At 41.9% G+C, this 25,378-nt stretch overlaps 1 protein-coding gene and 1 long non-coding RNA gene across 4 annotated transcripts; both read left to right on the top strand.

Moving 5' to 3' along the window:
- Window positions 1-1,907: 1,907 nt before the first annotated feature.
- LOC125005058 lies at window positions 1,908-2,666 on the top strand. Its single transcript, XR_007112413.1, has 3 exons — window positions 1,908-1,955; window positions 2,400-2,493; window positions 2,580-2,666. It is a non-coding gene; the product is annotated as an uncharacterized LOC125005058 (long non-coding RNA).
- A 493-nt stretch (window positions 2,667-3,159) lies between these two features.
- On the top strand, window positions 3,160-25,309 carry mrvi1 (murine retrovirus integration site 1 homolog). Of its 3 annotated transcripts, XM_047580529.1 has the most exons (23): window positions 3,160-3,872; window positions 4,518-4,674; window positions 8,149-8,177; window positions 12,926-13,138; window positions 15,286-15,392; window positions 15,483-15,544; window positions 16,084-16,257; window positions 16,341-16,418; window positions 16,510-16,538; window positions 16,708-16,767; window positions 17,056-17,499; window positions 17,601-17,679; window positions 18,206-18,326; window positions 18,451-18,481; window positions 19,669-19,809; window positions 20,036-20,167; window positions 21,094-21,244; window positions 22,020-22,069; window positions 22,331-22,459; window positions 22,816-22,877; window positions 23,543-23,653; window positions 23,767-23,883; window positions 24,351-25,309. In XM_047580529.1, the coding sequence occupies exons 1-23, from the start codon at window positions 3,411-3,413 to the stop codon at window positions 24,511-24,513; spliced, it is 3,102 nt and encodes a 1,033-aa protein (XP_047436485.1). In that variant the 5' UTR covers window positions 3,160-3,410; the 3' UTR covers window positions 24,514-25,309. The 3 variants fall into 3 exon arrangements, with proteins under 3 accessions (XP_047436485.1, XP_047436486.1, XP_047436487.1); XM_047580530.1 differs by lacking the exons at window positions 3,160-3,872; window positions 4,518-4,674; window positions 8,149-8,177 and adding an exon at window positions 9,058-9,458; XM_047580531.1 differs by lacking the exons at window positions 3,160-3,872; window positions 4,518-4,674; window positions 8,149-8,177 and adding an exon at window positions 9,492-9,650.
- The last annotated feature ends 69 nt before the right edge of the window (window positions 25,310-25,378 follow it).

Consider the following 25,378-nt stretch of genomic DNA (forward strand, 5'->3'; position numbering starts at 1 on the left):
TCTATTCTCTGATGAGTCACAACTGTTTTGGAGGCACAAGGGAGAGCTACACAATATTATCATAATGTTACTCCTGATTTATATTTATTATTAATCCTTTCTTTCAATGAACTGTTGTAGTTTACTACAAGTAGCTTACTCACTGACTCCTCCTCTGTTTCAGTAGTGCTGTGGATGAAACTCATGTATCTTCTGCAGTCTTATCCAAAGAGCCTTTAAACGGTGGGTAGGTCGTCCCTCAGACTTCAAATCAGACTGAAATCTAATCACTGAACCAGATTTTTTTTTTAAATTTCAGATTTGGATTTATCATTTTCTCAAGGCAACTCAGCTTCATCAGAAAGCCGCCAGTGTCCCTGGTTAGTTATATCACTGCTTTTATCACTGCCCATGTTTGCTTTCTACAATCAGCTTGTCACACTGTCATACTCCACCACAAACTGTTTATTTGGCTTCAGTGATGGAACGGACCTGTGTGGCACTGTGGCTGAACTGAAGCATGCCCAACGCAAGCTGAGCGAGCAGAACAGCAGCCTGTTGAGGACGGTGGCTCAGTGTGAAGACATAAACCTACAGCTCACTCTGGAGGTCTCAGAGCTGCGCTCAAAGCTGGTCAGGTGAAGTATCAACTACTTTCTTTCTTGATAATTAGTTTTTTATTATATGTTACTACACTGCACACTTTAAATGTAAAACTGTAGTCTATAGTAACGCAAAACACATTTCATGAAAAAAAGGTGCGAGGAAACTAAAAAAACAGCAGATTCAAACCAAAGATCAAAAATCGGCCTACTTGAAATATGCAGAGCCTGGTCCAGATGACCTACAAGTGCTTGATCATTTCTTCTTTTGCGCCATGATTTACACAATAAATGTGTCACCTGCCTCAATAGTTCCTAAATGCATTATCACTCTATCTTTTCTGGTCCTGTGACACTGTCACAATGGCATTTCTATTAGTAAATGCTTAGCTAAAACACAGATGGAAGTCTCTGATTTTGCCACTTTAGAAATAAGTAGAGTTGAGTTGTGTTGGTGCATGCAGTGCTCAGCGCTCAGCAGTGAGAGTCAGATCCCTGACAGAAGAACTGGAGGAGATGCGTCGAGCATTTAAAGAGGCCCAGGAGAGAGCCAGTCGCAGTCAGAGCAGCAGCACCAAACTGGTACATCAAACACTCAGCAGACTCCAAAGAAAACTTCCTTCTAAGCTTGATTTTTTTTATAGCCATGTTTTACATCTAAATTTTCTTTGACCTTCAGAGCAATGAGGTTGAATGCCTGAAGGTTCATATTAGGAGACTTGAAGACAAGGTAATAAAGACCTTAGATGTGAGTCCCAATGAAGCAGATGTTCTTTCCGTGTAATAAATTGTCCCTTGTGTACACACAGAACGACAAACTCATCTTCGAAAGGACATGCTCTGAAGATAGCCTCAACAAGCTGAGGAAAGTTAACGCTGAGCTCAGGGTAGGAACACATCAGTGAAACCCTTGTGTCTGTCTCTGTGTTCAGTTTTAGACGGTGAGTTAAACATCTCTATGTTCACAGGCCGAGCTTGAGGAAACCCTGGTCATGTTGTCTCTGAGAGACAGAGAAATCACAAAGGTCGGTTCGTTGTGGCCATGAAAGGAAAATTTGTCACTTCAGATTTTTATTTTGCATTTTAACTTTCAAATATTCCCTTGTAGAAAGACATTGTCATGGACAAGATGAAGAGTTCTCATGTGGAGAATCACAAAATGATTGAGGTGTGTTTCCCTTCACTTTATAAAGTTTTTATTGCTTTTATTTGTATTATTTTTCACATCTTGTTATACAACGTGAGATCAAGAAAAGTCATTTAGCCGTTTGTTAAATCAGTTGTTACTTGTCACATTGACTCTGTACTCGTGTTGCAGGGTCTGCAGTCAGAGCTGATGAGGTTACAGGAACATTCACACCAAGTACTTTTGAGGTATTTTGAATTAATGAGACTTAAACAAATTGAACTGACTGCACATTCTTATTTCTCAGTGTACTACTGCAGTAGTCGCTTGTGTGGATTAAACTCCAGAAACGCTGCATCCTACTTTTCCCAGAATGCCCCTCAGGAGAATCCTTTTTAAGACTTTTTCTGCAATTAATGTACCCCCCGCTTTTATGTTATGTCCCCCGGTTCTATTTTCTGTTAAAGTGAAAAGAGACAAACTGAAATTCTTGTATAAAGCCGTTGGAGCTTGACGGAGGGCAGCATCGGCCGGAAAGGGAAGTTGAATATTTTAAAGAAAACGTTTTGGGCTATTTCAAGGACAGAAAAGAACTGTAGGCTAATGGGTGAAGTAACATCATAGTTTTTTGGTTGACTAGCAGAAATAATTTAAAGTCTTGAGGCTCAGATATTTCTTTTGTATTGTTACAGGTATGAAAGACACTGTAACAGTCCTCAGAGCCTCTACGGTCGAGATCCTCCAAACCACCGCTCACTCCAGAGCGAGTTGCAGGATAAGCAGCAGGTAGGATAATCTTTTTGTCCACTTGTCTAAAATAGTACTTGGTACTATTATATGTTTAATATAGTTCTTGTCTTCTTTGTCTGCAGCAGCATCATAGAGCTCTGGATGACATAAGTCTCCCATCCCTCCATGCACACACTGATGATATTCAGAGCATCATCCATAGGATCAAGGGTGCAGAAATAGCTCACCTTCTGCACAATAAACATCCTGAAAGGGTGAGGAAAGAGTTTACACTCAGCGGAGAAGGACATTGATCACAACTAGCGTGTGTTGATTCCTCCTGTGTGTTCTCACGCAGGACTCTGCTCCTGTGGATATGCAGGAGAGGCCTTTTCCTCACTTCCAGCAGCAACAGGCAAGCATCAAGCAGCAGCTTGTTAATGTGTATGTGAGTTTTTTACCTACCTTTCTCCTGTTATGGTAACAGACCGGGTCTAGATCGTGTTAGTCTCTGTTCTGAGAAGCTAAGCTAATAAAAACGGTGTCTGGTACTGATAGTGTATTCATGGGCATCTCCATTACACAACCCGCAAGAGTTACTATCTCCTTTGTGTAAGGGTCTACCAGGGATAAGTGCAGTTTTAGTACACCATGGTAGCTACAGACATAACAGTGTGCGGAGGAGATGTTTATAAAGCGGTGGTGGTTTCAGGCTGCAGGAGCTCGAGCTGCACAATTGTGCGTGGGAGGAGAAAGGGGAGAAGGTGGAGGACCGAAAGAGAGCCTGGGAGAAGGAACAAAAGCAAACTGGGAGCCAGACTCAGATCAAGGAGGCCAGGAAGGTGGCAGTGGTAAACTGGTGGAAAACAGTCCGTGCAGAGGGAGCTAAGGGCTGCACAAAGGAAACCATTTTGACCCAGGAGCTCTCTGAGACTCGGGCAAAGCTCCAACAAGCCGAGCATACCATCACTGACATGAGGGAGCAGCTCTGCCACCTGCAAGAATCTCTAAGATCTGCACAGGAGCAGGCTGAGCAAAAACACGCAAGTAGACTTCTGTACATTGATAAGGGAAGCAACACTGAGCGAAAAGAAGCAGAGAGAGCTGTGGAGAGGGTGGTGAAGGATCAAAGGGATGCAGCAGTGGCCACGGATCCTGTGGAGACCAGAGGGGGAACAGCCTCTGTGCAGGAACACAGCCAGGTTCAGGAGACCACCGACGGCCTCCTGGTAACTCTCAAAAGGATGGAGGCGATGGTCAACAGCGCCCTGGAGACCGCCGAGCTGGTGAGAGAGAGCGAGCAGAGGGTGAGCCAGGTGAGAGTGAGGATGGAGAGCATCACTCAGAGGGTGGAGGAGGCGCTGGGCCGAGCAGCCGACACTGACAAGCAGCTGAACGATCTGGAGGCCAGGATCACAGAGAAAACTCAAACTCAGGTATGAGTTAGAAATAGGTGTGCTTTTAAAATGATTTATTTAACTAAAATTTGCATATAGCCATATATGGAATTTGAATTAAAGCATTTTATTGTCTAAAACAAAAAAGAAGCTTATGTATGATTGGGTTTCAGGGATTTATTTTGTCATGCAGAGAATAATCTACAAACTGATAGCTGAAACTTAAAACAGAAGTATCTGTGTGAACAAAACACAACTGGCAAATCCTTTTAATTTTAGCATCCAGTAATAAATGTTAATCTTTTTTAAAGAATTTGCATGAAATACTCAATGATACCACATTTAAATGCAATGTAACGCTGACTTACAGCTCTTCGCCACGGAAGTTTTTTCTGTTTCATTTGTACTCTTTAAGTGCGTGTTCTTATTTCCTTACTCTCATTTGCTGCCGTCACCTACTCTTGGGCTCTGAAGTTGTAAGACAATCAGCAGGACTACAGATGTGTGAAACCGTCCACGTTATATTTATTTAGAAATCTTTCAAGTGAACCAGTGAACTTTTTGGCAATGTCTTCAACAAGCTTGAAGAGAGTTTTATTTAACATAAATGATAGTACTTGTACATCCAGTAACTAGTGCTAACCCAGTAGTAAATTTGTTCTCTCTGTCTGTACTTTCCTCAAGTCTCCAGGTCATGGCGTGCCAGCAGACCCTAGAACAGACACCGCAGGGTTTATAGCCGAGGCTGACGTGAAGCCTGAAGATACAGACGGAACAGAGCGTTCTCCTCCCTCTCCTGCAGTACCAGAACTCAGTGAGCCTCCTGAGCTACCCATGAATGGTATCACAAAAATACGACCTCGTGTTGTCGTGGTTTGGGGCCATGCTGTGAGACACAGATGAATTAAAGCTACTTCCTTTTCTAAGGGTAATCCCTGAGGATGTCTGAAAATAGACTCTGCAGATATTTACATTGCGCACAACAGCTGGTACAGAGAGGAGGGAGAGAGAACAAGCTCTTAGGGAGTGTACATTATCTGTCTAAAGGGGGCATGGGGGAAATTAAGGAAGATCAGACTGATATGGGTTTTATATAAATACTCTGAGGGTCAAATAGTTTTAGCTACAAACATTTTTAGCTTTTATGGTTTTATACTTTGTATGTTTAAGGAATGTTTTTCTGCTGAACTATTTATACCGTGTTCCTAATTTTGTGGTACAGACTGTTTTATATTGACAGTTGTTTTTAAGGGGGTTTATAAAGACACAAGAGAAATCACAAACTTACATTACATTACATAACAGCTGGAATTTCACAAATTCAGAGCAATTGAAGTGTTAATGAAATATTATAGTGTACGTTACACAAAGGTATTGAAAATGTTTACAACTAAGCTTTCGTTAGAGAGCTCGATACCTGTAGTCTCTCTGATCTTTATTCTCAGCTAAACTATGAAACCTGCATGTACGATGTCAATCTTCTCCTCCCGCAATGAAAGTTAATGGTTATCAAAATCTTGAATTCCACCATTACGACATTTCTACATCAACTTTGACAGTTCTTGTAATAACAAATGTACACTGTCAGTTTCTTCTCCAAAATAAGAACAAAAATATCTTTTTTTAGAACTTCCCTTCTAAAAAAGGTCATAGAAAATATTCCCACACGCTCCTTCAAGAAAGACTCGCAAAAGCTCAGAGGACCAAGTCTTAAGTTGAATTGTTTATTTGTGATGTTGTGATGTCTGAAGCTTGTTGAGGTTGCTGAGAACCAGTGGGTGGCCTCGGAGTGGGAAATGATATGTCAAGTTAACATGCAGTAGTCATCGCCATGTCCATGTTTATTTTATAGCTTTCTGTCTAAAGATGATATGGTCCACTGTGGGCTTGTCTTTACTTAGCAAATGAAGCTACAATCACACATTCAAAATGCTACCATAGAATGAAGACTTTATGATGGATGTTACAGTTGTAAAAGTTTAACTGCAGAGTCCAGTTTGTTGTGTGTGTGGTCATGTAATATACATGAATCAGCCACAACATTATGACCACAGATAGGAGAAATAAGTGACATTGACCATCTTGTGACAACTCATTGTTCTGCTGGGAAACTTTTGAATGTTACTTAGAAATGTAGCACTCACCTAGACCAAACCCCACCCCATAGTAATAACACTCCTTGATGGCAGCATCCATCCCCAGCAGGATGCAGCCTGACACAGACACACACACAAAAAGGGACAACGCAAAAAACTTGAAGAACACACAATGACACCCATGTCCATTCTCTGATGAGTCTGTTTTGGTAGCACAAGGGAGACCTACACAATATTAGGGAGGTGGTCATAATGTTATGCCTGATTGGTGTGAAGTGACTGTTGTGAGGAAAGTTTTGTCTTCCCACATAGTGAATCATACACATGAAAATACTTTTAATCAATAGCAAACAATAACAGCATCAGAAAACAAAGAAACTTTACAATGGTCAGGACTTGGACCATGGACACAGTTATACACAAGTAATACTATGTTCACAATAGAGACAAAAGTTAACAAATTGACCAGTTGTGGTCTGTTACATTGTCAGTCAGTCATCTTTGAAGGGTTGTTCAAGCACTTCTTGATGTCATTCCATTTAAAAATAAACTGATGAGACAATCACATATGACTGACTGACATCAGCTCAAGTGTTGGGCATCAGCTTCGTGTCCTAGACCTCCACTGAAAATGACTTGTAGCCCGTTTCCTTTTGAGCTGTAGTGCAAACAAAGCAGAATATTCTACAGTCAGGCTTAGGTCACATTTAAGCTAACTGCTAACTTCAGCATGCCATTTAGCTCCAAAAGAAGTGTGGCGCTAACATGCTATTGGATTCAAGGTTGTGCCACATTTAGCAACATTTACTAATGTCTCCCTACAAAAACACAAATGTCAAACTCATGGTGTCACTAGATGAAAAATCAGTGGATCACCAAAATGAATGCAATTCATCTTCTCAGGCCCATGAATGCATAAAAACACCATGCCAGTACCATAGGAATTTCAGCCTGAACCACAGTGGTGAACAGCCGACCAACAAATATCTTTCTTACACGAAGCGCCATGCTTCTGCCGTGCCTAAAATTAGGTTAAAATAAATATCATTGGTTACAATAATACATGTTGAGCCAGAGACGTGTGTCTGAGGTGATGTATTTTTTATTTTGAAGGCCATCTATAACTCACTGGAGTATTCCGCCTCCATTAAGGCTTTTTAAAACTATTTTATATTCCTTTCACTATCGCCCCAGCACCAATAAAACATTGATCTGAGATATTAAATCAACTTAAGGCATTCCACTCTAACATTACAGACAAATAAAACAGGCTTTTAGGTTTTATGTCCGTTTAAAACATGACAGACAGACTCGGGGATGCACCGAGATCCTCTGAAGACAGATTGTAAATAATTTAGAAAAGCAGAGCATCTTTAATGCTCTCTCTCTCTCTCTGTCTCTGTCTCTGTCTCTGTGTATGTGTGTGTGGTGGCTGTAAATAGTGCACCCTTTGATGAGGAATTTATAAATGGGACAAAGGTGGAAATAATAGACTCTTGAGCTGGAATGTGAATGTGAGTGCATTTGCAGTCAGGTTGAAAGCTTCCAAGAAAAGAAAGTACACTTCTTTGGAAAGCTTTCCCCCTTTTGTTTCTCAGGGATTTGTGTAATCATATAAGAAGTAAACTCTGGCTGTGAAATTCTGTGATAATTCGGTTGTTGTACTAGAGCTGAAATTCTTGAGTCATTATCAAACAAGCAACTGTGATCGATTGTTTTTTTATTTGACTTGCCTTGAAATGAACATGCTCAGTTCAGATGATGCTTGATAAACTGTGTCACCTGCTGTTGCTGGTATTTAGCCCTTAACTTGTTACTACGGTATTATAAACCTTTTCCTGAGAGCCCCTAAAGAAGATGGCAAGAGCTTTCAACCAGAGGATCAAGCACCTCATGTACTTGAGACGGTTGCTGGGTTATTGTTGCCCCTAGTTATGGAGGTGAGGTGGGTGGGACACTTCCTGAAAGAAGTGTAACAGTAATTCTACCAATCAGATGAATATCACTCTGGCAGCATCAACCCAACAGGACGAAAAAAAACAAAAAAAAAACAAACATGTAATGTAGTTCTCCATTTGTTTTCTTTTTCTGTCACACTCTCTCTTTCTCAGTTACCCTTTTCTTTTTTTAACTCTCCCATGCCATTTGCATTGCACATGCTTTCCTGTTAAATGCAAATCAACTTCTTTCACTGTGTGTCCGTGCTCTGGCTCTAACAGGTGGCAGAGGACGAAGCAGCTGCAGCAAGGTAAGACCGTCTCTGCTGATTTACCACCATAAAATACAATGTCGTTTGCGCAAGTAGAGCTAGAACTGCATGCTGTGTCTGAATGTCTCTGAATGTGGCACTAATGACAATGTGTGTCTGGTCTGTTTGTGCAAGAGAAGATTAACGTTAAGCCATGTACCTACTTGAGAGTGTAGAAAAAGCTTATAAAAACATTACATATTAAATAAGATTTGACCAGCGGTTCGACCAACACATCCCCAAGTGGCGTTAACTGTCCCAGTATGTAAAATTATCAGATCTCTTTTACTTTTACTGTTTTATCACAGGAGGAAGGAGGAACCTAAACCAACACACATGTAGCTCATGCTACATAAGTGAAATGCTATTTAGGCAATGTTCCATCTGTATCAACAACCAGATAAGGAATTTCAGGCTAATACGTGAACATTAAGTGCCATTTGTCTACAGAATAAATACTGAATGCAGGGATTTCACAGGGCTTAAGTGAATCTTCCTTCTAGTTGAATTAAATAAGAAGAGCATCTGAAAATGGCTCCTTTCATCAACAGCTACTGCAGCCTGTGAGACCGTCGGCTCACATTAATTCAAATTGTGACGCTGTAATTCGCCGTAAATATCAGCTGTGTGGCTCCAAACAAAGTGACTGTTGTGCTTCCTTTTTTTATATATACAAAACCCATGAGGATCACAGTGCTTAAAACACAAGCTTCTCAGCAGTATAAAGCAGATCAAATGACAGCGGATTTTACAAACAATAATGCACTTCAGGAGTTTGGAAGTAGATGTGTGGATTCCTCCTATCCAGCAGAGTAAACACACCACCTAACACACAACCTTACTATCAGTCTCTCACAAACAGGCCCTCGCATACAACAACACACAAAGGAGTCTCTTACGCCTCCCTCATTGGAGCAAAAGTTACCCTACATAGCACACTTTTCTAGCACTTCTCTCATACTTTTCTACGGTTTTTAGTTAAGGGATGATCAGAAAAGCATGAGAACACACACACAGGCAGACACACACTCCACAGCAGCCCAAAGAGGCACACAGAGCCCTTCTCCTTAAATGGTCAAAGCTCCCAGGAGTGAAAGAGAGGCTGCTGCTGAAAAAAGACAGGGAACAGAGGGGACGGGAGAAGGAAGGAGAAGCCCTGAGGATAGAGGAGTTTTCTGAGGAAAAGGCTGAGTGACAGTTGGACTGTGGGAAGACGGCGTAAGCTGCCGGGATCGGCGGGAGTGTGTTTGTTTCTCCACAGCACCGTAGCGGTGGATTCAGGTAACGTACACGCTCTCTGCGGGCAGGTTCAGATGATCAGCTGCTCGGAGCTGTGTGGTCTTAGTGGCTGATGGTTTAGGTTGGAGGCAGACAGGTTCAGCTCAGTCCGTCCTCTGTTAGCGTGTCTGCAGCTGAGTCAAACGTGGATGAAGGCTTGTGGACAGTTGTCGGTGTGACTTGAAAACTGCTGCGGTGAGTTTGTCTGGTCTAGTTTTTGCCTTAAATGAAGAAACTGTTTCTCATGTTTGCTTGTCCTTGATGTGCGTTTTAAAACTTTGTGGAGTTAGTCCGCTCCTCCAGCTAACTGTAGGTCTCTGAGTGCATCCATTTCTTTCTCTTTCACACACTTCCTCTGCCCTGTTATGTCAGATTGTGCCTCTGTGGTAACCACTTCCTCTGCTGGCCCTGTGCTCTGCGCTTCACACAACCAAATTTTAAACAAATCTGGCAAGAGGGAGTGCGCTTATGTAACAAAGGAGGGGAGGAGGGTGTAGATTCTCTCATCTCCCTCGGCTAGGCCTTGGCTGCAATGAGAGGGTAGTTTTAACTGACGGTTTGGATGGACTTTCTCTCCTTGTTGTGTAAAAGCAAGACGAGAGTTGTGTGAAAGAGGCTATCTGCACTCAGCCTTGTTTGTTCTGTCCTGTTCCCCCACAGGAAATGATCTGAGTGATTCAATTACTCTGCAATATTTATCTCAGTATCACGGTCTGCTGAGGAAACACTCGGCACCATCGAACCTCCTGCGGCGAAAGTTTGGGCTGAATCGCTTTTAAGTAGCGTGAGCTTCTTCTGTGTTGGTCAGCGCTGTGTCAGTGATCACTTAAGAGCAGGTTTCTGCCTTCAAAAGACATTTAAACTCCTTGGGTCGCATTTGGAAGTTTGCTTCTTGGATTAGTAACAAATGCTTCTTATAAAAACTCTAAAAGAGATGATCAGAAAGATGTTCATTCGTAAGTGGTTCTTCTTATTCTTAATGTTCATATCTACGGTTATATGTGGCATGCTTTGTGGCAGAATTAAAAAAGGAGTTCCACAAATCTCATGAGATTTGGTGGTCAAGAACATCACAGGTGGTTTTTACCAAAGCACGGGCAATTGTCTAGAAATATTCAGATTCATTCACATTTATAAATGCAGTAGATCTTCAAAGCCGATTTTGATTATATGCTCATAAAAGAATAAAATCTGTCTGCTTGTGCATACTAAGGAAGAGGTGAATTTACTCCAGTGTTCCTGTAGTCAGGAAATAATCCTGCAGCTCACTGGGAGACAGTTAAACAACCCATTTCCTCCCCAGTGACTCACAGGCTTTCTGTCCCTATATGTTCCCAAGAACTTGTCACGTTTGTGATGACACTGAGCAGCGCTCATGTTTTGGCCATGAATTCTCGGAGGATTAGTCCAGCGTACAGCGCATGCCATACCTCCAAAATAACCCGTAATTCATCACACGTTTTACTTGCCTACGCACCTTATTCAACAGCTGCTGCTGAGTGTGACTGCAAGTGCGAGCCGTCCCACCTGTGGACATGTGGATATGAAAATCTTTCTATTTTTGGTCAAATCAAACAGATGCTTTGGAGTAAATTAGCATCCAGCACAGTAACCCCTGACACAGGCTTCTGCAGTCTACTGTGCTCCATCAAAGGTTCAAAACGGCTCTGTATTTGGATTTGCATAGATTTGATACTAAAAGGGGAGAGCTGTGTGTCCAAACAATGGTTCAAACAAGTTGCGCACGTTATGTGCCTTTATCGAAACCAGGTCACTGCTGCAACGCTGATGGGAATGTTAAAATGTCTTAGAGCTGAAACTCCTACCAAATAATTAAATTCATTGTTATGTAACATAATGCTCTCTACTGCCTTATATGCAGAAGGACTTCTTTTCTTTTTTCTGCATGAGTTTGTTTTCAGTTTGCTTAACTATTACACTGCTCATGTTTTCTTGTATCTATTGGACGGATTTTATTCAACCACAAAGGAAATTGTTTGGTCACAGTAGCTCAGTTGCACATAAAAAAAAAAACTCTTGAAAAAATAAAAATAAAAATAAAAAAAATAAATAAAGAAATGTGATGTACGATAAGCAATAAATTAACAATAAAATACAACAGTATAAGCAAAAGTATGTAAAATTTTCATATGTTCAAACAACAAGAACAAGAAATAAAAATACACACTATGTACATATAGGTAGGATAAATGATAGGGTGGAATAATATGGGTTGAAGAGAATTCATGCTGTCATCCATGTAACTATAACAACACTGGATAAAAGAGCAAATCTATTAAACTTTATGAGGAAATAAAGCCTCTCTAAATTCATGGTTGATTGGCTTTAAATGAGTAAACATTTGGTGCATGCTGTACAGCAATGATTTGTAACGATGGTCCACACAGCCTCCGCTCATAGGTTCTTTCCAATACGCCAACATGCATCCCTGTTTGTTTTACGCGGAGCCTCGTTGCCTCAGTCGGCCTGTGAAAGCAAGTTATGCTGCATGTAGCAGAGTTTTATAACAGTGTGTTCCCGTCAGTGTTTGTGGTCAAAACAGCAAGCGCCTGATGGAAGTCACAGTGTGGGAAGAAAAACACATGGAAGCGTCGGCTCTGCATTCGCAGCCATGAGCAGTGCTTTTATTTGTTTTGTGGCTGCCCGTGCTGTAAAGCGAATTGCTGATTCTGTGTTTCTTCCAAAGCAAAAGCAGACACATTTCCTATAGATTCCAGTGAAGGAAGAACACATAAAAGTACTGTGATGTTTTCTTCTGGCCTCAACACACACCGTGCATCCTTCAGGTCCAGCCAGCGAGCAGAGGCATCTCCTCCTCATGATCGTCAATTTGTTGTTTTTTCTGTTGCATTATCACAAAAATTATCATTTTACACACACGCGTTTACTCTCATGTGCACTATGCAAACAAATCAAACTCAAACAGGCATTGCTCCACAGCGCTGCTAGTGGCCGAAAACTCCACACGGTAAATATTCAAGAATTTCATGGCATAGGTGTTGCAAATTACTCTTTAACCAGTCCAAGTAATTGTTGAACCTGCAAATTTGACCTCAGGTGTAAGAGAGACTTCAACGGCTCTCAGTGATGGCAACATTTCATAGCAATGTTTTCTATATATACTGTAGTTATATCTGACTGAGTTTTTGTCATGTCAGAGTTCAGAAGTCAGATGTTTCGCATATGAGTCAGAACAATTCAGTAAAAGTTTCAAAGCAGAAGCTTCAGTGGCGATGAGTCAGCTCAGGACTGTTGGGAATATTTGCTAATACCACTGGTGCAAGACACTGAACACCGAAGCTATTTTAGGATTTGTTTATAGTGCGACTGTCTGGTTTGCTTTTTTAGCTGTGAATTGATGTTCATCTGTAATATGTAATATGTTCAATAACTACTGAGGACGGGCATTACTTTCCCTCATCTCTATGTTTGTGTTTATGACACTGCAGGTCCAGGAAGAGGAGGAACACTTACGGCAGGAACCTCCGCCTGAAGAAAGTAACCCCAAGGACTCCTGTGACGCCGAGCGCACTGCTGAGAGAACTTTTATTTTCCCCCACACCCGCTCTCGTCCCTCATTGCCCCCCGCCATGCCCTCGCTGCCTGAGGAAGAGGAGGACTCTCCCGAGGAGCTGGACAGCTCCTCCAGCTCCCCCAGTACGGTGAGTGCACATGTTCAAAATACACATTCAGCCTTCAGCAAAATCATCCACGTCCATCATCCATTTGGCTCTAGATAGAACTCTGTCAGTGTCCCAAAATACGAGGTGCTTTTCTTCCTTCAGCATGTTGATTTTAATTTACCAGACGCAGCCTTTGATGAATCCCTATTAATTGAGAGCGCACTGTTCTTTTCATCAACCAAACACTCTCCAGTTTCAAGTCCTCCCAAACTGAGGCTTTGCTGTGCGGAAGAGAAGAGAAGTGACTAATGCTACTGAATTGAAATACAATATTTGACTTGATATGTGTTTTACTTTTTTTGGCTCTGCACTCGTATATTAGTTATTTCCCACAAAATCTAATTCTGCTGATTCCTGGACGTTTTATGAGTCTTTGAAGGCCACTTAGCCTGAGTTTCATCATAAATCTCCTGTAGCAGTGCCTAGCGCTGCGGTATTTAATAAGATGCGTGGAATTTTCAGCAGAGATTACTCTCTGGTTTTTGAAGCCTCTTCTCTCTTGTCTTGTAAAATGTCTGCTTTGAATATCTTCAGACAAATGTATGATTTTTAGCTTCAGGCCAGCATTGTTCATCTTCCCAGGGTAAAAACGTTTTAACAAGACTTGATATAACTGACTACATTTTTTTTTTACTATATTTTCCATTTTCCTTTATTGCCATATGTTCTTGCAGATAGTTTTATCCCTGATGGAAGTGTTTCCATTGACTAAACTGCAAATATGGTTTGCATTTACCTCTGCCTCTGTCTCCTCACGTCAGAACAAAAATCAGAATGTAAGAATTAAAGTAATCTCCTCTGTATAAGAGCAAACAGAAGACAGTATAAAAACACTGAACCCAGTATAAAAAACAAACAAACAAAAAAACATTTTCTTTGCATAATTGTTTATGCTCCTTATCATTTACAAACTCATCCATTTTAAGCAAGGTAATCAAGGTCTCCCTCTTCCCATATTTTTCTAGTTCCTCATGAAGAATCTCAAGGCGTTCCCAAACCACATGAGATATCTAATCTCCCCAGTGAATTCTGGGTTGTATGCTGACTCTCCTTTCAGCTGACCGTTGCATGACTTTTTTGTAATGAAGTCACCCTCACTTCAGATAAGTCACCATCAGCTGATTTGTAGAAATTAATTTTCATGCAGTGGGAGTTCCAATGAAAACGTTCCACAGTGTTCCCGACACACGTCTGGGAAAACAGGACTCTCAACCTTTTATGTTTTTATTTTTAGTGCTGTGAAGGCAGCAGGAGACAAACCAAAACTAACTTCTCCACTAGATACCAGGGGAGGTTTCATCAGAACTGAACGTTTATGAACAATCATGAACAACCCCAAAAACAGAGGCACAAGAGATAAAGAATAAATATAATCCGAAAGGAGTCAGATTCAGTATTTGAGTCACTAAACATCCCACAGGCAATAAAGAGTTAAACCTTTAAACTGTGAGAACATTGTCTTCCCGTGCTGTCGTTGATAAACTGACAGAATGGATAAGATCTTCTCTGTGATGAACCTGTGTAATCTAATCTTCAGGGCATACTGTATGCCATCACTATATGAGTATCCATCTTTATCACTGCATATCTGAGGCCTCTCTGCAGCCTGTCTGCTGTGTTGCCATTAGAGGGTTTCTTTTATTAGGAGTCTAATGCAAAGAAAAGCTTTTAGTTTTTTACTATTGTTTGATGCCTGCCTGAATTTTATTTGCATGCTTACTTGGTTAAGAATTTTATGCTGTAAAACTCGAAATTGAGTGATGTTTACTTTACATCTAGATATAAATATAAAGTGCTTTGTCTTGGGTTGCTAGAGGGAACAAAAATGTAATTGAAGGTCCTCTTCAAAAACAAAACATTAAAAGTATTACGGTATCTGTAGTGATATTTTGCAGGCTTTTGTGCCAGTCAGGCCTCACTTGGGAAAGACCAAGAATACCTTGCAGTTGGTAATAAGTATTTGTAGTAATGTTTTTATGTGTCTGTTCCTAAATGATCAATCACAAACAAACCATAAAGTACTGTAACAATGGAGACTCGAGAGGAACCAGGGAGTCAAAAGGATTCTGTCGTCACTGTCATGTCGCTTCAATTCACAGCTACATTTTGTTATCTCTCTCTCTCAGTCTGCTCCATGTGAAAGCCGAACCGTCGTCATGACAGCCCCCACCATCGTCTACCCGCAGCAGGCCACTATTGTCCAGCAAGACGGTCGTCCCCTGGAGCAGGCCAGGTAACATTGGACCATCTCAGAAATATGTTTTCTCGTCTGTGGCTGTAAACAGAGACATTGTGTCTGACTCATTACCATTTCCTCTCTCAGGCCACACAGTCCCAGAGCTCGTCTGCCCAGAAACTCCTCTGGAGGACCCATCACCACAGTCGGTGGGTAAACCCTGTACAAACACACACACTGCAGCTGTAATTATCTAAAAATAAACACAACACTATGAGAACCACTTAGATTTCATCTCTAGTGGCATTTGTTTTTGTCCAGCACCAAAATGAAGCTGCACAATTTTGTGCTGGAGGAGGAGGTTTGATCTTGTTATAAGATCTTTCCATGGGTGTGTTGTTACACAAGGAGCTTCACAGCATTTTAAGTCAATTCGGTCATCCTGACAGATGAATCTGTCAGTGTGTTGTCCCACAAGCGTGAGATGCCTTTGCTCCTTTTATTACTTTTTATGTTTAATGTGTTGCCCTTTTCTGAGGAGAGGAGGAGATATAAAACCTCCCCACACGATTTAGTGGCGCACACCCATCAGTGAAATAATCTCCTTTAGACTTCAGACTGAGCAATCCCTCTTTAATACCCTTTGAAACTTTGTGTGCCTAAACCTGCTCAAATGTAGGGGACAAATATAGAACCAAAGTAAGTCTGCTGGTGCAGGGTGTGTGCGTGAGTGTATTGTCTTTCTCAGACAGCACAGGTAATGTGATCGACCTGGTGAAAGATCAGCTCCCCGAGGTGCCGCTCTCTGACGAGGATCGACAGAAGAATCTGGACCTGATCGAACAGGCCAAGAAGGTCAGCGACCGCTTCCTGACCCGCCGCGGCCGTCGGTCCACCAGCAGCCTCACGGACTCGCCCACAGGTAGTTCACCCTCAAAACAGACCAGCACTTTGGTGCATTTAAGTTTGAGAGTAAATAATGAGCGGTTTATTTTCCTCAACAAGGTCTTTCTCCAACTCCAACGCCATCGTCCTCACCGTGTTCATCTAGAAGCAGCTCGCTCACTGTGGCCCCTCAGACCGGTATGTACTTCATTTTCTACTATCTGAGCATATTAACAACAATCATTTACTACTGCTGTCAGTGTTTATTAGCTGTGTTCTGCTGTTGTAGCTCCAGGATCCTCGGAGGCGTCCGGTCAGGTAAAGAAACAGCCACAGAATCATTTTCACAATTTAAATGGTCAGTGTTTGTGTTTTTATATGTTGCACTACTTTGTTTGCCTTGTGTGTGAAAGGGTTTGTTTCCACTCGCTAATTATGCATCCAAGTCATTTATTAACAGAAAAAAAACGGATGTGTTCTGTTTTAGCATCTGGAGGTGCCTTCAGTGAGGGAGCAGCCTGATAACGTGACGAGCCAGGATAAAGAGGTCAGATTAACACACTATTAACACATTTATGATCCGTTTACAGACAGTGTCACCTTTGTTAAGATCCTTGGACTACCCCTCCTGTGCTATGTTATGCCATGTTTAAAGCTTAGCTGTATGTTGTATTGGTAGTTAGCACTGACCGCTAAACGTGTTACCATTGTCCTTTTAGCATGCTGCAGTGGTAGTGTTAACATTTAGCTCAAAGGTCCAAGGATTCTAACGCCTGGTGATGCGTGACAGAAATGCTAAATATATTGATAAATGTCATCATCTTGTTAACATCAGGGCAGGCTCGTGGTGGAATGGAAGCCCGCTGAGAAAAGAAAAGTGTCATCTGGGACTCTAACGCCACGTTTTGCTGTTCAGAAGGAGAACTCTGATCTGGTTGCACCTAAGAGTCCTACAGCGGTCAACAAAGCAGATGAGTCCGGTCGAAACTCAAACCAGGCCCCGGCTACAGGGGTGGCCAAGCCTGTCCCCAGACCCCATACTCAGCAGGCCCCCTGTACTGCTGAGATCAAGACTATTGGAGCCTTTCCTCCACTAATGAGAGCCGTTTCCTGGGACACTGTAGGCAGCCTTAATTCCAGAAACGGAGCGCCGAGTTTCCCTCCGACGCCCGAGGACACCTTTTCAGACAAGCCCAGGGATGCTGTCTTCAAGTCTTCCGGGTACAAAGACCTCCCCACCCAGCCGGGGGGTGTGCAGAAGCTGTCTAAACTCAGAGAGGTAAAACAAGCAACATTTTCCCTGTGGCAAACTGTTGCAAGACTAAAATAAAAACGCCTCATTCTTATGTTGTTTTTTTTTTTTTTTTTTTGTGCATACAGGAGCACAAGCTGATGCGTAACCAAAGCATTGTAGGATCCAAGTTACCAGACTTGAGTGAAGCTGCTGAACAGGAAAAAGGTGACAGTCTTTGTTTGCCCTCTTGTCGTGTAGGACAGAAAGTACTTTCAGCGCCAAGGGTGTGCACTTCCTGAATCTCAGGAAAAACGTGTTGCAGTCACAAAATTCTGACGATAATTTGCTTTTGTTTTTTTCTTCCCACTGCAAGCTCTTAAAAAGAAAATGCTGTTTTCATTTTCCGTCAGTAGATGGCATGATTGTTGAGGCATGTGACGCAAAAAGCACCTGATCAAATGAGGAAATTATTCTGTGTGTTTTTGAAAAGAGCTGTAGACTTGGAACTTAGTGAGGATAAAGTAACTATACATATACTGTATGTAAGTACGTGCCATGTGAGAACAAAGGTAATGAAGAAGATAAGCAGCCGAGTCTTTAGATAACACTCTTCTCAGGGTGCTGCAGTACATTTCATGGGCGGCTGCTGTTTAAAGATATGTCGCTTGTGTGTGAACTTACACAAAGGTTGCAAATGAACAAAAGACCAAGTCGCCCTCTTGAGGTCTGATTTATGCATCCCTGTCTGCAGGCGCTCCACCTTCTCCCACCACGGCCAGTAGTGAGGAGATAAAGGAGAAGTCTGACGCCATGCCGAACATTTCAGACATCATGCTGAGAAAACTGAAGCTTCACCGAGGTCTGCCGGGCTGGTGTGTAGCAAACTGCAGCTTCAGCTAACGTTTGACTAATAGCCTCGCTCCAGAACCGCCCTACTTACATGTCATGTACTTTATCACTTACCTTACTAACAGTTATTCTCTGATTTCATTCCAGTGCACCCCCACTCAGTGAAAAAGAAGTTGAGGTTAGTATCTGGTCTGTGCCGGCTGTTGAGAGACATTCAAACGCTTAGTGGAGGGACAGCCACAAAAATAGAAAGTATTATATTTCCATTCTGTATCTGTGCATGCAGTTTAGGGAGTTTGACATTTTGGCAGTTCCACTTTTTCCCTTTCTTACCAACCGCTAGAAACAAGGATAATGACCGCCATCTGTCTTATGAAGCCTCTTAGCTTATCTAAGTGTAAATATTGTATACGTAGGAGAACAACTTTGCAGGTCTGTCTGGTGGTAAGAAATCCGCCTCACTTCTGAAGCTCTTCGTTATTTAATAAACTGCTACATAGTAAAATAATGAAACTCTTTCGTTAATGACTGTTAGTAGTACTGAAAATGTGCTCAGGCCACGTTTCCAAATAAAACGTATTCCTGACTAACTCCTTCATGATGATCCACAGTTCTGTGTGGACACGCTGTACATGCTGTATTCATAATAGAACTTCAGTCATAAAACTGACTGCCATCAGTAATTTGCTTGTTTCAAGAGTTCAAACACTTGTTAAAACACGGGGAGCAGATGGATTGTTCCACTCACGGCTGAACCTTTGCCCCGTGCAGCCCCGTGTTTATAATAAACTTGTTCTGTTTCCAAAGTAGTTAATTATGCAGTCGTCAGAAATTGGCAGGCTGGATCCAGCGGTGTTCTGTCAACAGGAAAGCGTTCTTCTGTTCCTGATCAGGCCTCAGAGACTCTTTGGAGTGATTTCCTGCGGAGAAAATGCAAACATTTGTGACGCTGTCAGACCCGGGCTGTAGCTCCTCTGGCTGCTCCCCCTGGGACCTGTCTAGATCAGGACAGTCAGAGGTCATATATTTCCCCTCAGCTGTGGCTCATGTATGTAGGAAAACCGTGTGGAGTGGCTTTGATCAACACAGCAAAACACGAGGAGGTCAAATGTCAGACTCGCAGCTTGTTCCCCATGCTCGTCTCAGGGCTGCTTGATTCTCCCTCACACATTAACCCATAAATTGCATATTAATATTCAATCCACCACTCTGACCCTCATTTAGCTTGTAGATGAGCTGTGCTGTGGCGAGCTCTCTAAGATTTATGCTAATGAGTTGGTACGTCGCCATCCCCGGCACTTTCATGTTTTAATGCATGTTTAATGTGCCAGTGAGTCTCATGTTGCAGTAACTTCCTCCCCACAGAATGCTTTTGTCCAGCTGTCACTGGCATTTCGTAATGACAACTACACTCTGGAGACGCGACTCAAGCAGGCAGAGAGGGAGAGGAACATGACTGAGGAAGACACGGAGAAAGAACTAGAAGAGTTCAAAGGAGCCCTCAAGGTCAGTCCTCGAAAACTGCAGCCGACATTAGATTAACTCACCAGAAGAGAAGAGCTCCCTCTGGCTCTTTAGTGCTCCTTCGTCTGTTTAATGTTTCCTGAGAGTGTCCACCACAGTAAATATTTAAGCGTTGTGGGTAAGAGTCTAAACTCAGGTACAAAGTAGACGCTGATCTACACTTTGTTTTCCTGACATTTGTTACAGGATGTTGTTGTGTTTCTTGCAGATGACTTCACCGCAGTGGCAGAACCTGGAGCAGCGTGAGTCCTACCAGCGCCTAATAGAGACGATTTCAGTGCTGCACCGACTGGCCACGCGGCTCTCCAGCAGAGCCGAGATCGTTGGAGCCGTCCGACAGGTGCGGCTGAGGCGCACGCACGTAATGCAAACCAAGGAAATGCTGCACGATTTATCAGCAGATGTGCAACGCTGTGCAAACACACGGGACATTTAATAGTTTAAAAGAGCCAGTGTACTTCAGGACGACCCGGGAGGACTGGAATGCCTGTTTGGCAGCATTTTTAAAATTATGATGATGGATTTTATTTGATGTCATGGCTGACCTCATGTATGCCAAAGCAAACACCAGAAAAAGAGCAAAAGTACTGTTTATCTAGTATTTATATCCCCGAACTACTCACATGAATTACTGCCTTCCTCTGTGCTCTGCTACCCAACTATTAATAACAATCTAATTGTAATTGCAGATAAATTATAGGTTCCCATTACTTGATCCTTTTGATCCATCCATGGTAGTCTACTGGATGACTGGATTTTGTGCAAACCGTATATTCCTGTTGTCTCAAGGTTTCTTGGAAAAAATACTTGTTGTATAAATAACCTTGCAGCATCATGGATTTAGTAGTGGCCTGAGTTCAAGAACATAAATGTGTGAAAATCACCTTTAATTTTAATTTAAAGCTGTGTCACTATTTTATGAAACACACAATGGAGTGATGAATGTTGGGGGGGTAAATATTTCAGCGATGTGTGCCTTTCAGCTTCTTCTGCAGCTTTAAAAACATATTTTCACTCAAACATCAGTGAGTCGGTTACATAAGTCAAAGTTTTATTGGACAGTTAAAAGTCTTTATTTAAATCCTGAGGACAATTACAGGTTGTATTTCGTTTTGCACGATTCCTTCATCAAAGTTCTCTCGTCTAACCCGTTTAAAGTTTGTTCTTAGTTGGTATTTCAGCGGAAGCTCTTGTTTCTGCATTTGTTCATTCATTCATTCATGGTAGGCCGGCATTGACTGGGTCTTACATTTTATTTTCTAACAGGAGAAACGTATGAACAAGGCCACTGAGGTCATGATGCAATATGTGGAGAATTTGAAGAGGACGTATGAGAAGGACCACGCAGAGCTGATGGAGTTTAAGAAGCTGGCCAACCAGAACTCAAACCGCTATGGAGCGTCTGTAGACACTGGAGGTAAGAATACACTAATCAGAGTTTCATGCATAAAAGGGCTGACCTGCCAACAAGGGATGAATGAAGCTTTTTTTAGCACCTCAGTACCCAGACTTACAGTTAGCCTGAAAAAAAAAAAAAAAAATTAAAAATCATTGCATAGACTGCGTCTGTGCTTCCTGTGTAGATGTAAATATCAACAGCAGTGTACATTTTTATATACAGTCTATGTATCAATAGCAGTGTACATTCACTGCATAGTTACAAGTAGAGTAGTGCAGCAGTAGTTGCAGTCATAAAGTTACTGTGTGTGTCTTGTCAGTATATATGTAACACAGTGGGACCAGGAGAGACGTTATTTTGCACATCTGCATGCTTTTAACCCTTTGACTTTCACACTTAGAAATACGATTAATCACGATTAAATATCGTCCATTTTTAATCAAGTAAAGAGTATTTTATCTCATATCTTTATTAAATTTGTGTATCTTACAAATTGAATGACTAGCAAAGGTTAGAAATTAAGCATTTTATTGTCTACTACTACTACCAAAAAAGATCAACTGTGTGGTTAGAATGCCAGTCAAAGGGTTAAGAACATATTGTTGAAGTGACAATAAACACGACTTGAATCTGGGATCTAGACATATTTTTGGGAGAGATTTCCACAGTAACCAGAGAATACTAATGCCATGTTACTGCTCAGTTTTCCTGCAGCTTTTGGAAAAAAATACCAAGATTAGAAATGAATGTTTTCTGTGCTTTCATAATGTTTTTATGTATGATTTCCATGAAGATGACGGCGTTCCACGGGCGTCAAGGTCCATGTCCCTCACCCTCGGAAAGGTGAGCTGTCAAGTCTTTCCGGTTATTGTGCATGATTGTAAACTGACTGTAATTTGTCAACCATCAGTTGGGAAGCAAAACTAGGTCATTCAAAGACAATCTGCTATTGTAAATAAACCCCAGTGCTCTTAGGCTTTGAATGTTTTTTTTTTTTTTTTGAGTTTCATATTACCTTTGCAAATGTGTGCCTTCTTTCAGGCCTCTTTATTAGTAATTGACACAGCTGCATGTTCTGTCTCCCTCTCACCTGGTCTCCTGTAGGCTTTGCCCAGGCGCAGGGTGAGCGTAGCGGTGGTGCCTAAGTTTAACCTCCTTAACATCCCGGGTCAGACCCCAGCCACAGCTGGCCCCAACGCTGGACCCGCAACTGGTGCTGCTCTTCCTGTCCTGGTAGGTCTTCCTGTCCTATTGTGAAATGATGGGAAATGAAGTATCAAGGATACCATGTGATGACACCCACACTCTAACTGATGGATAAAAGTTCATCCACGGGTTGGAAGCATACTCAGCTCTTTTAGGACAGAGTCATTCATTGGTTTCGTAATGTTGCTGATGATGTTTTGCCAGTATGGAAATGTTTGGAAACCTTTTGTGTAGCCTCGCTGTAATGAACTGATTATAGTATTCTGTGAGCCCAGCAACATACAAATGACACATTACTTGAAAAAAAAACAGACAAAAAAAACAATTTATAATATATACTTTTATTTTATTCATCAACACTCCTCTCTCCTTTCTCCACTCAGTGTGAAGCGAATGATGTAAAAGGCAACACGTCTACAGAGCCAGCACAACCAGTAGCAGAATGGTATGTAATATGAATTAATGGTGGTGTTATATACTCAGACACTCACGGAGTCACATACCACCACTGCATTCAAGCCACATACCACGGCTTGACACGCAAGGTCATTTCTCCGTCCTCAAAACAATGGCCCAGATAAAAGCCCCAACTTCTGATCGTTCTTATCAAAAGCTTTTTGTGCTGCACAGGGAACTTTGACTTGTTTGTGTGACCTTCAGGATGTGTTTTACCGTCTAGTGAGGGGAAAATGACCCTGAAAGCATGAAAAATAATCAACCCCCCCTCCCCTCTGCATTTGAGGGATGTGCTAGCCCAGGTCCTAATCTAAACATTCGTGAAAGAGTTTGACAAAGTCCAGGCGCAAGGCTCCGATCATATTGTGGTTATAAAGCGAGGCTCAGTAGAGCTCTCAAGTGTCTGAGCCTGACGTCCTGCGAGGAGAATATCAATAACAAAAGTGCCAGCTCCGTTTTTCTGTTTGCACTCACCGTGCCTGTGGTGATGTCTGTAATGCACACCGTCACTCAGCCGGCACGGCAGCTCGTCCATTATGAGACGAGGCCTCGTTGTTGTGATGGAACCTAGCTGGACACTGTTTTATAACGTCAGCTGTCACAGTTGTGGTGTCGTCCAAGGCTGATTGTTCTTTCCTATCTGAAACAATGCAGTGGAAAGAGTGTGCCGGAGCAGGAAAGTGAGCCAGCCAAGCCTCCTGTAAACTTGGAGGAGCTCAGAGCCGAGATCAAGGCGAAGATCGAAGAGGAGGCGTACAATAAAGGGTGAGGCCTTCTCTCCTCTTTGCGCAGGCGGACCCTATTATTGCACTGTTGTCGTGAATCACCGCATTTATGTGACTGATTGCGTGTGCTTGTATTCTGCATATCGAATGCAGCTACCAAGAGGGACTGAAGCAAAGCAAAGTGATCCAGGAGGAGAAATGTGAGGAGGAGAAATTGCTGGAATCAAAAGATAAGGACGAAGAGAGCGGAGAGAGTCTAAAGAGCAGCAGGTAAACCGAATGTGCCCCTTTAAAAGTGAAATCATGTTAGTACCAACGTGAGCACGACACACCCACCGTGACTTTCAGATACTCTCCAGACTTTATGAGTCATCAACTTTTTGTAATCATTTTACACCCATTAGGAGATGAATGTTCAGGATGTGTAAGTAAAAGTGCACACATCTGTGTCCTTTTAACAAATAATGTCAGGAAGCAATACTTACTGGAAAGTACTGTGATATTTGCCTTGATACTCAACCCTTTAAATTTACTTATTTTTTATGTGATCAGTACAAGAAGAAATTAAACCAACAGAACAATTTATAGAGAGGGAGTTCGGAATAATTTGTCTCTATAAACGATATAGTCTATATATAAGGTATACATAGTATATATATGTAAAAACGTACATTATAATACATAAATGAAACTATCAGATGTGCTCTGCATACTGACTGAGGTTATTGTGTTCACAGGAGGATGGAAGAGGTCCTGGCTGTTCTTGGTCAGTTCCGGCCTAAGATCCCCATAAGTCGGCGGCTTCTTTGGGTCTCCCTGACGCTGCTGGTGGCGATGTGCGTGGTTATCAGTATTTTTACGTTCTTCACCGACTACTACAACCGACGTGAGGACACGTAAGGAGGAGAGAGGGACTTTGTGCAAGACGTGATGGAGATTGTTTGGACTGGGTGTTGCGGCCCAACAGCAGAACGACAGAGACCACGGCCACCATGTCTCTGTCCATTTACCATATCATCACCCTCGGACTCACTTGAATCAAATGGCCCTCACGGGTCAAAGACATTTTGGGAGGCTGTATGGATGATGTTGCATTTTCCTAATGGTCAACAGGATTAAGTTTTATTTTTATTTAGAGCGGAAAGTTGAACGGTTTGTTTTCTGCAGCGACAAATGATTTCTGTTTAGGGACCAACGATACAGTGTGATGAAATATATATTTAATTCAATTAGATGAGTATGTATTGGTGGTTCTGTTACTTCGGATGATGAACATGGCACTTTCAATAAAACGCCACAGTCGAAAACATTTATATTTATCTACACTATAATATTAAGATATAACCTCTCAGGTCCATTAGGTAATTAAGCCCCTGAGGAATTTTGAATTCGTATTTAAAGGTTGTTTTAATTTGTTGTTTAATATCAATAAAGGATATTTAATATATAAGCACATTCCAGAGTAGCTGCTTCAGTGCAATATTTTGCAGTTGATGGTTCTCGGTTGTGTCATTTTGGATTGTGTGTTCAGAGCACTGACAGATTTCCTTCTTGTATGAGAGCACTGTTTAGATAGCATGAGGTCTACCTTTCTGTTCTTTTTTTTTTTTTTTTTGCACATGTGTGCCTGACTGGTGTTGGTTGTGGATTTCATGCTCTGCCACTTCACCTTTAAATAAAAAGGTGCCTGAAAATATTATGTCGTCATTTCAGTAGCGTTGAGCGATTCCTCTGAATTATATGACATTTTCATAATTTAATGGTT

Source organism: Mugil cephalus, chromosome 3 (genome assembly GCF_022458985.1).
Source record: "Mugil cephalus isolate CIBA_MC_2020 chromosome 3, CIBA_Mcephalus_1.1, whole genome shotgun sequence".
In the NCBI taxonomy this organism is placed as follows: domain Eukaryota; kingdom Metazoa; phylum Chordata; class Actinopteri; order Mugiliformes; family Mugilidae; genus Mugil; species Mugil cephalus.

Excerpts from the sequence above, each read along its gene's own strand:
- mrvi1 (XM_047580529.1), top strand. The coding sequence starts at position 3,411 with ATGAGGGAGCAGCTCTGCCACCTGCAAGAATCTCTAAGATCTGCACAG. Across the intron at positions 4,675-8,148 it reads TCCTGAGCTACCCATGAATG|GTGGCAGAGGACGAAGCAGC; the intron begins GTATCACAAAAA and ends TGGCTCTAACAG. Across the intron at positions 15,545-16,083 it reads AGGACCCATCACCACAGTCG|ACAGCACAGGTAATGTGATC; the intron begins GTGGGTAAACCC and ends TGTCTTTCTCAG.